The sequence below is a fragment of the Otolemur garnettii genome, unplaced genomic scaffold (assembly GCF_000181295.1).
Source record: "Otolemur garnettii isolate 467f Iridium unplaced genomic scaffold, OtoGar3 scaffold00116, whole genome shotgun sequence".
Classification (NCBI taxonomy): domain Eukaryota; kingdom Metazoa; phylum Chordata; class Mammalia; order Primates; family Galagidae; genus Otolemur; species Otolemur garnettii.
Genome location: NW_003852511.1, coordinates 1,618,383 through 1,630,425, shown reverse-complemented (window position 1 = coordinate 1,630,425; position 12,043 = coordinate 1,618,383). Strand labels below are relative to the sequence as shown.

The 12,043-nt window shown below is 39.3% G+C and overlaps 1 protein-coding gene across 3 annotated transcripts in view; it reads left to right on the top strand.

Annotated features, from left to right (window-relative positions):
- Nucleotides 1-12,043, top strand: part of SIPA1L2 (signal induced proliferation associated 1 like 2) — a 234,625-nt gene that overhangs the window by 158,433 nt on the left and 64,149 nt on the right. For all 3 annotated transcript variants that reach the window (XM_023517656.1, XM_023517655.1, XM_023517654.1), the window contains exons 7-8: nucleotides 4,587-4,744; nucleotides 9,972-10,548. In XM_023517656.1, the coding sequence (XP_023373424.1) occupies nucleotides 4,587-4,744; nucleotides 9,972-10,548 (735 nt within the window). The remainder of the gene's footprint in view (nucleotides 1-4,586; nucleotides 4,745-9,971; nucleotides 10,549-12,043) is intronic.

The following is a 12,043-nucleotide window of genomic DNA, read 5'->3' as shown; positions in this document are numbered from 1 at the left end:
GTTTGTCTATTTGCAAAATATTCAGTGTTGCTTAATTGATTTGTACATTTACTCTTATTATTTGTAAAATACGCTACAAAATGGTACATCAGTATGAGCCCTTGAAACAGTAATCAAATTGGATAGGATCCTTTTGCTGCTCTAAGAATGGTTACATTTTTGCAGGGGGCAGGTGAGGGTTTTTCCCCCTACATATATTTATGTGATAATGTAAGTTTCCCTTCGTTTAGAGTGATTTTCTGTGTTCACTTTTTCCATGTTGTTTCATAAGAAACTCTAGCTATCTCTTAAAAATCAAGGCAGGATTCTGACCACAGGTGCACATTCCTGAGTATGGAGTATACTTGGGTCACTACAAGTTTTGATGCAGACTGTGTTATGATCTATTATTTTACTTCCAAGAAACACGGTTGACAGCGTCCTTTCCCTGTGCAGATTTTAACTTGATTGACTTATTGGTGTTGCTGGAAGGGCTTCATTTGTTTCTGTCCATGCTTATTTTATGTTCCTTGATTTTTGTGTATCTTAAAACTTCCTTATTGACCCACATATGAGGGGTGTGTGTTTTACCACACACCGTGTGGGTACAGGTGCATGTGTATGGATGAATGCAAAATTAGGGCAGTTTCTTAAAAGAGGAGAAGCTAAGCCTCTGTGAAGGAGAGGAACTTTCTAGTTAGCAAGTTCGGAGTACTTTGGATAAGAACAAGTTGTCTTGTCAAAGGGACAAGGTGGCTGTCTAGAAAGTGAGGACTAGGTGAGGAGTCAGAGTGGTAGGAAGGGGTTGATCAAGTCTGAGGAGTCTTTGGTGACCCTCTTTATACTGACAGGACTTGGTTCAGACCCAAGCACCAGGACTGAGAACTTGAGGTTGCTTTCTTGGGGAACACAGGCACATTCCTTCTGAAGGCTTTCTCCGTAGATCTGCTCCCTCCAGCTTCAGATAAGCTTCTGTCCTTTCTTAGAAATGTCTTCTGAGCCATATTCTGTCTTCTCTTTCATATTACACAATCTTCTTTCCTTCAGAATTAGATACAAAATACTTGATTTCTTTCTCACTAATTAAAAAAAATTAACAAATAAACTTATACACACACACACACACACACACACACACGTCTATCACAGCAGTTCTCAACCTGTGGGTCACAGCCCCTTTGTAACAATGAAAATACATCGTGGCATTAGGAAGGTTGAGAATCACTGGTCTAGTAGGTCTAATCTAGTTCAACTTTATCCCATTTTTCATACAAGTGTGGCTGTCTGACACTTGTTTACTTTCACTTGCTTTTTTTCTCTCAAATTTGTTTTTATTTTTTACTTTTTCAAGTGATATATAATATTTTTATATACTTTAGAGGTACATGTGATATTTTGATACCTGTATACAATGAGTAGTGATCAAATCAGGGTAACTAGGGCATCTGTCATCCCAAGCATTTATCTTTTCTTTGTGTTGGGGACACAGTTCTAGCTATTTTGATACGTGGTGAATTACTGTTAACTGTATCTCCTACTATACTATTGAACACTAGAACTTCTCCTAACTGTATTTTTACACCAACTTAAAACTGGTCTTGAGAAATTCTAACATTTGTTTAAGGAATTGTGACTAAACCTATTACTATATATGCTATTTCTTCAGCATCTATATACTTTTGCCATGAACTTGGGTGAAGACTCTTATTTTTCACTTTCTTTGTGATAACAAGAACTTATTCCTGTTTCACAATTTGAATCAAGTATTAGAAATTTTGTAGACTTAGTTATCTAAATCTACCTAATTCTCATATAATATTTGTTAACACAATTTGTAATTGCAAACACTAATAAATTGGTTCTCTTGGTGTCACTGATAAAGCATTATTAGCTTTGCTTGCCTAGAAAGAAAACCTTGGAAGATGTCATTTCTTTAATTCCCAAAACAAATCGTGCCTTCAGGTTTTGCGAGCCTACACCACGGTTTGCCGTGCCTTTCCCCATCCATCATAGGCTCCGATTTCATAGAATTTCATCGACCAGTTAGAAAAAAGCATAGACTAAATGCTAGAGAAAACATTCACCTTGAAGAAGGTTGAGGAATTATTTCTTTCATATTTGGCAAATTCTTAAAGTGAGTAGTATTTTTGTTATCATTCCAGACATTTCCTTTAGTCTCCAAATAAATATAAGGATCCTGTTAGTGGAGAAAGTGTTGTTTCTTCTTATTTTATTCTCTTTCAGAAAGCTTTAGATTTTATTTTACTCTTCTTAATGAATCCCCTTCCCCCACCCCCCGACACTGCCTTTTTTTTTTTTTCCTGAATAGTGTTTTATGTGACCATGGTTAAGTTAACTGGACTTTTGAGAACATTTTTTGGCCCATTTTACAAAGCAAAGAAATACACTTAGAAAGAGATAAAGGCCGTTTGGCTTGTTGTCAAATAACCACTCTGGAAGTTTCCATTAACTTATATTTTAAATATTCCTGTGGGGAAGTATAGAACTGGACCCAATGCCTCCTTCAGGAGGAACAGAAGCTGAGTAACTGTCCCGTTGCTGTTGCAGTCACAGCAGCCCGGAGCACTGACTAACGGGTCCCTGCCCATACTGTGTTTAATTGAGGGGTGACCAGTTTGCAGTAGCACATGGTGATCACTCAGGAAGGAGGAGGCGTGGGGCTCCCTGCTTGGCTTTGGCCATTGTGAATTCCATCTCCTATTTGCAATTGGACAATTTCTGTGTTCCAGGGATTCTGAATGAAGTACAGTGGGGGCTGCTGTGTTTTGTGTTGTCCAAACACATGGAAGACCACGTTGGCGTATTCTTAGGCTGTTTATTTGCTTCTGATTTTCCTTTGTTACGGTGCATGTGAATCGTGTATTTCAGTTACCAGGGAGAGGAGGGAAGAATATCTTTGCCAAATACAATTGTTGTGGATTTTTTTTTTTTTACATGCATTTGAAATGGCACATGGGACTTAAATATCTTGCAAACGTTCTTAAAATGACATTTAAATGATGGGCCTCACTGAGTCTGTATTCTGTGTTGTTATACATTAATGTACATTTCAAAACTTTACTCAGTAAGGCGATTTTTGTGTTTATAACTTTAACCCTGGAGATTTAAGTAGAAATTTTTCTAGCACATGAATCAGCAATTTAACTGGCTTGTAGAGAACTCTAAAAGAATAAACATTTCATTCCCATTTTTCTAGGCCTTTTATCATGCTAAATCACAAGTCAGGGACCTGACAATGAAATCCTTTCTGTACCTGGATTTAAAATGCTTTAAAATTTGAAATTAATGCTCTTTACAGGGGAATATGCATTATAGATATCAAATAAATTTAAGGGCAAGGTCACAGTCTTTGTTACTTCTAGTAAAGAGAGATTTACTACCTGAGATTGTCCTATTCCAGCACTGACATCACCAACTCATGTTAGGGTTATTCTATGTATTAAACTGAAGATCACAACCATTTAGGGCACAGATCTGTGCCTTCACTTGCATAAACTTAGAGTGTCTTGTGTTGGAATTTACCACCATGTGTTCGTAGCAAAGAAGTGATCACGATTTCAATGTCAGTAAACATTTGTATCATTCATTTGTTCAGCAGGTGTGTATCAGGTACGTACTCTGCTTGGCGTGCTATTAGAAACTAGGAAGCCGAGAGTCAGTAAGACACACGCCCGTCCTCATGAAGGTTATGATCTGATGCAGGAGTGAGCCCAGCATTAGAGGACAGTGGAACAATTAATACAATAGAAGTAGGCCTGGGGTGTAGGTGGAGCTCCAAAGTAGCCTTGGAGAGGAAGTTTCTTGGGCTCTCAACCTTCCTAATGCCGCAAGCCTTTAATACAGTTCCTGTGGGTTGAGAACCTCTGGTCTAGGAGATGCTTTGAATGAAGGGCCATTCTTGGCGGGAGAAACATCGTTAGGAAAAGTATCGTTAGAATGTTACTACTTGGGTTGCCTTCTCACCTGCCTGATTTGCAGTTTACAAGATAACAAACTATTGGGTTATTTGGTTATTATTCAGGTGAAATTCCATGTTTATGAATTACATTTTAAAAGCCAGGTTTCAATTAATTAGTTTGAATTATTACCCACCAGAATGACAGCGTTCTGTATTTTTGTTGCAGAAATGCAGGTTACTGTGGGCGCACACGTTATAAGCTCGGGCCATTCGCTGTAATAGCATAATGGTGTTTTCAGCAGATCTGTTCCCTCTCTTAATCTTTATCTCGTCCTGTTAAATTGAAGAACTTCAACTCTAAAATTTCTTAAAATGTTATGAGTTCTAATGTCCTACTATTTTAGGTATTCACACAGAAGGACTTGGATAAAGAGAAGACAAGTTGAGTTTTAAACTAAGAGAGATAAACTCAAATATTTGGGTGTTTCTTTCCATAGGTCCTTTGCATGAAGCCTGTTTTACTTTATCTGTGCCAAATTTAGGGACACTGAACTTCCAAAGAATAACTCTGCTTTTTTAAGTCACTTCTTTAAGTTGAAAGCCGAATGAATTATATATACTTATGTTGTTTTAAAGAAAAACTTGTTGGTAACTCTCTGTATATGTGTGTTCACTTTCTTGACCACAGCTTCTGAGGAAAAGGCACATAGGAAATGACATCGTAACCATCGTCTTCCAAGAACCTGGGGCACTTCCTTTTACTCCAAAACACATCCGGTCTCATTTTCAGCATGTGTTTGTCATAGTCAAAGTACATAATCCATGTACTGAAAACGTGTGTTATAGGTGAGTCAGTAATCCCGATTTATCATTCTCCCAGGTTTATTTCAGTAGAGTATTTTTTTCCAAAATAGTCTTGTTTTCCAGTTATTATTTCTAACTTCGTAATTTTCTAATTACTCAGCCACTTTTTATGAGAAATAATTGCCTTCCCATTTTGCCCCCTTGAAAAAGTGAAATGCAGATCAAAATGGTAGATGACACATTTCTTCTTTTTTTCCCCTATAAAAACCATCCATCCCCTGCCAGAACCAACAGTTAATTGAGCTGGTATCAGCCTTTGAGTTGGATGATGTTGCCGTTAAAGTTCTTCTTTGGGGAAGTGAGTATTGTGGCAGTAAAGTATTTCTTTTCATCAAAGATCGTGGAAACACTTCCACCGGCTGCTGAAACCAGGGCTTGATCCTTACTTTGGTGGCTTCAAAAGGCCATGTGTGTGCCTTGGAACTCTGAGACTGTATCTGACAAGGCTGCTTCTGGTCCTGGTCCCTGCTCTCAGGTTCTGTCTTAGGACACAGCTGCAGCTCAGTGGTCATGCCATGTCATTGTTGGTGTACGGGTGGGCCTTTGACCCAAGTTTGAATCCACCTTTACTGCTTATCATGAGGCTTTGTTTATGTTGGTTTATTTTTCTTAGCCTTCAACTCTTGTTTTAAAATTAAGGATAACAGTGCCTCCTTAAAAATGTGGTTATGAAGAATAAATAGCGTAAATTATGCAAAATACCTATTTTGAGTTGCCGGCATCACCCGGTGTTATTTTCCTTCATAATTTTAAACAGAAGTTGTCAATTCAACTGCCCACTGGGTTTGAGCCTCGGACGTGAATGTTTGTTGGGAGTACATGGTGGGCCCCTGAAGAGCGCAGAGCTTCCAGTCTACACGTGAGATACTGGAGTCTACACCTTACCCTGTGCCCAACCCATCTTAGGAGAACCGAGTTTGAAAACAGGGTTTGGGCCCGATTTTGCCTTCTAATCAGCTTGTTAAACATAGGGAGTCTCTGCCCCAGTGTGTGGTGTTCTAATGTGGCCGATGGCCCTGGCCTTGGCACATTCTCCCTTTATGATATTCTCATAGGAGTCTGGGTGAAGACTACTAGGTGGGGTGCTCAGAAGCATTACTAATTATGGTTAATTATCTAGTGTCTATTATTTAATTGTTTAATAATTAAATGATATTTGAAGAGATCTAATATCTAATCTCTATAAATGATAGGCTTAAAATAGATACTGTGAGTATGAACATGACGAATTGGCTGTTTTCTCTGGGATCTCACCCAGTGAGAGGTAACTGGGAGGACTACTCTAAAATGAGCCTCCCGATGGCTTGGAAACTTAAGCTTAGGGCTTTATTATATTTGGTATTATTTCACTGGCTGCTGTTTTTAGGTCAATTCAAGGTTTTTTAATTATTTTCCCTCTTTATCCTTATGTCATGAAGTGGTTCGTTAGCACAAAAAAATCCTAAGGATACGTAATAGCTATTCATTTTTATTTCTTTGAGATTTTCTGCTTTTAAGTAAGTTACCAGGGGAAGAATGTTGAAACCAGTATACGTTTTTCATATGAACAGAGTACTGTGCGTTGTTTTTTCTCTCATAATGATAGCACATGCACATCCCTCACAGATGGAGCCGCTGTTTTTTGAGAAACCACATAGTTATCACTAAGTTAACATTTAGTAATGATACTCAAAGGTAAAGTCAGTGGAGTGCCTCAAAATTTTGTTAAGTGTATCATCAGCTTCACTGAGGTTATTAAAAATATCACTGGGATTTCTTAAAGAATCACTGATTTCAGGAATCCTATGGTCAAATCAATTCTATACATCCATGAACCTATGCTTAATCTGTAGCATGGAATTAGGTCAGAGCACCCACATTTCTCAGAAACGTCTTATAAGTCTTGTTTCCTGTGATACTACCATAAACATGTCAATGGCAAAATAAATTCATAAAAATAATTTTCAAGGAAATAATAAAATATGATCTAGCTCTTCTTTAAATGTCTTAATTTAAAAAAGTAAGGGGTGCATTTAGGAAAGGTAAGATGGTTTCCGCGAATACTGCTTGTCTTATGCACTTTGCGTGAGGTTGAGGGGCAGTGCATTCTCTCTGTCAGGGACCCACACTAGCAGTCAGTGCAGATCCACAGGCCTTAGAGGCATCCAAAGGGGTGTTGAGAATTGTGCATCCTATTGAGTGCACCGACCTGAGCAGAAAAGAGCCCTTCCACCTTCCAGAAGGAGCAGGAGCACCCTCCATGAATGCAGCAGGATGCCCGGGAAGTAATGCTGGGTCCACATGAACCAAGGGGAAATAAGGAAGCACCCCAAAACTCTGTGACAGATCTAATAGTAGCCTGAAAATTTAAGAAAGCAATTATAATTAATCATCTTTAGTAGATGATTCTTGGATCTTTAATAGTTAGAGTTGATGTGGGGCCAACCTTGAGGAATTTATTTTTGTGAACTTTCCAAAATAAACGTTTTAAAAAATGTGTCTTTCAGTTAAATGAATACAAGGATTTATTGTATAGGCTCAGCAGCTGACAGGCAATTAAAAGTAGAGAGATATCTACAGAAAATGATGACTGCCATGTTATAAAATATAATATCTAAATAGCACCCCTCCGACAAAAGAGTGATAGGGTTAAGTCATTTATTAAAATGGTTATCATGACAATAATAATGATAATAGCAACAGTTTGAGTGACGATAGCTTTACAGGCATTGTTTTGTTAGTCTTCACAGTGAGCTTTTTAACATAGTATTACCCTTCACTTTACAGATGAGAGTCTGGCAGAAGTAAGTCACTGGCTCTAATTTGTTCAGGGGTAGAGCTGGATACCATCAGGGTACCTAACTCTACAACCCTTTTATATGCATGTTTTTATTTTGCTTTTGGTAGAGGGGTCTTGTATATCTAAATCAGTAATAAATGCTGTCAGCTTATTCAGGTAAAATAAGGAGTTCTGATACACATTCTGTTTTCATCACATATGATCCAGCAAAAGCGTGTTCTTTGTAATTTCAACTCTACTTAAAGTGTTACGGATCATATCAACTGTTGTAACCAGGGATCTTGATGTCATCCCCATGCTAAATTCTACTGCTTCTCTAGTCCAACTTGGAGATGCACAGGATCACAGTTTACTGAGCAGGAATATAGCATCCATCATAGAGAGAATTGTTAATGAGATATTAGGGTCTGTAACTTGGTACCAAAAGAATTGCTCTTTTGAAAAATTAGTCACTGTGCCTCCCTCTGTCTGCTATGTAGCACCACAATGAGAGCCATGTTTGAGTATATTTAGATACAAGAAATTTTCCCTGACATTATAGCTTAAATGCACATAAGCTACAGGCAGAAAAAGCAACACAGGATACACAGGGTTAAGGTAAGAAGATAATTTTTCAAAGTGTCAAATGAAATTTGGCCCTCTCAGCATTCCTTGGGTAAAATACTGCTAGGAAGCCAGGCGTGGTGGCTTAAATCTGTAATCCTAGTACTTCGGGAGGCTGAGGCAGGAGGATTATTTGAGGCCAGCAGTTTGAGACCAGCCTGGTCAACATAGCATGACCTCATCTCTACCAAAAAATAAGAAAAATTAGCCCTTTCATGCCCCAGCCTGTTAACCGTCTTGCTGCTGCGGGTGATAACTTCACCAAAGAGTGTGCAAATTAAAGCTCAGTGAGATACTTAGAGCTGTGATCCTTCTGCAGTCTCACCAGCCACATCTCAGAAGAGGAGTTTGCATCTGAAGGGACAGATTTGTACAGGATGTTTTCATTTCTTAATTTGTCTCAGAATTTTCTGCAGTGATGGAAGCAAAGCCAAGATTACTTCCTTTCATTATCCCGACTCAACAGGTAGCAGCCTGGGCAGATGCTGGATTAGTACAAATTCTTGGTCTGTAGTAGCTACCCAATAACCCAGGAGCACATGCACATGCTGTGAAATTCATTCATTCGCTTACTCACCTTAATCATTCCTTTGTTAATTCATTAATAGTCTCTTGCAGTTTTTGGTTTTTTTTTTGGCTGGGGCTGGGTTTGAACCCACCACCTCCGGTATATGGGACCAGCGCCCTACTCCTTTGAGCCACAGGTGCTGCCCTTAATATTCTCTACAATTAATCTTACTTAGGGATCTGAGACAACTAAAGCAACTTTCTGATATAGGAGAGCATTATTGGTTCTGATAGATTAAAATGATTGTTATCAGTAAACATTTGATCTTTTTAGTCCCTGGGATCTCTTAAAACTTTACTGTCGTCCAGTTAGATTTTTTTAATTGTGAGAAGTGCAGTGAGCGTTTCCTTTAAAAAATTGACACTTCTACCTACTGGCCTTGTTAAGTGTAATCATTCTGTTCTTTATCATTGACATTCCGTGAAGCCAACTGGGGCTAAATGCATTTTGGCCGGAAGTGTTACCGTCTTTCTCAGTGATAACCAGCCCCACAGAGTCGAATGTCAGCCTGGCCTCATCCAAAACTGCTTGTCCTACGTGCTGTGGGTCTACCAGCCCCTCTGTTTGCTGGCTCTGCCATACAGATACCAGAGCCTGGGTGGCTTAACAGACAGTTATTTAATCATAAGCAAAACAAATTTTCTTTTTCTTGGAGACCGGAAGTCTAGGATGAGGGTGTTGGTGGAGGTGGTTTCTCTAGAAGCTTCTCTCCTTGGCTCCTGGGTCTTGTCTCTGTGTTTTCAGGTGGTCTTCTGTTTACATGCTTGTGTCCCTGGTATCTTGCTGTATGCCCACGTTTACTCCTCTTATAAAAACACCAGTTGGACCCCAGGAGCCTTTAACTTAATCACCTCTTTAGCACATCAACTACCAAATGAGAAGAACAATTTTTTTTCCTTGGGGCAACAGTGTTTTATTAGGTCAAGATAGGGCAAAAGACCTGTGAGTTATATCTCCTGCACAAGGCAGTTCATGCATTAAAGGCCCTACCTTCAGGTAACAGGCACATTCTTAGGTACTGCAGGTTATGACTTCGATATGTGGGGGGGACAGATTTTGATGGGGACAGAATTCAGCCCCTAACACCTCCTGTCTACTAACTTTGAAACATTTTTCTTAAAAACAAATCTCCCTTGATATCCAGAAGTTAGAAGACCACAGACCTATAGAATAGACCAGTTGAGTTGAAAGTGTGCGTTTGTGCCAATATTATACGACCTCATAGACAACCTCATTTTGTTCATCTTTTTCTTCCTCAGTGTTGGAGTGTCCAGATCAAAAGATGTGCCCCCATTTGGTCCACCAATTCCCAAAGGTGTAACTTTTCCAAAGTCAGCAGTGTTTCGGGACTTCCTTTTAGCCAAAGTAATCAATGCAGAAAATGCAGCCCATAAATCAGAGAAATTTCGAGCAATGGCCACTCGAACGAGGCAGGAGTACTTGAAAGATCTGGCAGAGAACTTTGTCACCACTGCCACCGTGGATACCTCTGTGAAGTTCAGCTTCATTACACTGGGTGCAAAGAAAAAGGAGAAGGTGAAGCCGAGGAAGGACGCCCATCTGTTCAGCATCGGAGCGATCATGTGGCACGTCGTGGCGAGGGACTTCGGCCAGTCTGCTGACATCGAGTGTCTTCTTGGGATTTCCAATGAATTCATAATGCTGATTGAAAAGGACTCCAAGAATGTTGTATTTAACTGTTCCTGCAGGGATGTTATTGGGTGGACATCTGGACTGATGAGTATCAAAGTGTTTTATGAAAGAGGAGAATGTATCCTCCTGTCCTCAGTCGATAACTGTGCTGAAGACGTAAGGGAAATTGTCCAGCGATTGGTAGTAAGTACATGTTTTGTATTTTAGTCTTCACTCCCAAATTCCTGATAGCTCTCCCTAAGGAAATCCCACCACAATTGCTGCCCTTCGAGAATGAATTACTATTCCTTAGAGACGCAGAGCTTAATTTTAAATGCTGGGGGTTTTTGATGGCTTGATAAATACACAAACGGTGGAGAAGGACCCTTCATAAATTGATTGGAAAAGTTAACTTCCAAAAGAGAGCATTGGGTTACATTTGTAGATTATTTGAAGGAAAGACGGAATTACCTGCCTAGATGTCTGTGGACTGAGGTGACACGCCTTCCTGGGGGCACTGGACAGGTTCAGAACTGCTGTTCACTGTGACGGGTCCTCCTGGCAGCTTCAACTCTGTGCATATGTGTAAAGCAGGGGTTTTAATTTAACCATTCAAATTAGACATATTATTAATATTCTAGCCATAATTTCTTAAGGAGGTCTTGTGGAATTATCCATTAAGTTAGAAAGACTTAAAAAAATGAGTCTTAAGAGATTTTTTTTAAATATGGTTTTTAGTAAACCCCCCTGAGTATGTCTAAGATGTTCGGTAGTTGTATTTCTGTTCTCAGGCTTCACAAAGGTAAGATTCAGATTTTAATTTTAATATATACAGTAGAGTAATGAGAATAAATCAAGCTATTTTTAGTTTTTATTATTTTTTGGTAGTATGGGAACATACTTCGATAATAGACTGTCTTATGTTATAAATCTTCTCCCAAGGGGGATGTAGTTTTTTTTTGTTATTAGAAAAGATTTAGGCGACTATAGATCATGAAAAAAATGAGAAACTATGTTTATTTCTTCTTTGCTGCGACCAAATGTAAGTCTCCTTCTTATTAACACGAGACCATGTGTAAGAGTAAACAAAATCAGACCAGTGTTGACTGCCCTTAGAACAATAATTTCATTATTTGTGGACACTATTGAAAGTGTGTTCAACACTATTACCAAAGCTAGATATGCACTTAGGGATGATTCAGCCTGTGATTACTTTATGTGCCTGGAGAGTTGAGTCTTTGTTTATATTACGCGTCTCATTATACATAGCGCTTTTTGGTACTTGCAGATTTTTTTTTTTAGCATATCCACTGAGTCACTGTAATCTGAACTCCTGAAAACAGCAACAGAAACAAGCGCCCCTTTGCCAAGCACCACAGTGTCCTTTCCACGCGTTTTTATTGACACGTGGGCTCTTAGACATTCACTATTCCGTGGACCCCATCCTGCTTTGTCAAAATTGAGAAAAGTGTATTGTTAATGTGGCTAAGGTGCCTCCTGTCAAGAACATATCCTAGGGAATGTGTGCTATGTTCAGGGTGCCTTGCAACCTGCGATGCTGAACGTAAGCCAGACCAGAGGGTATTGACACAGGTTAGGCTCAAGGGAGATGGGAAGAGAGAGGCGGACGCAGTCCGGTGGTGAGGCTGGGATGGGCCTTAGTGAGGCTGGGATGGGCCTGAGAAATGGGAAGAGAGAG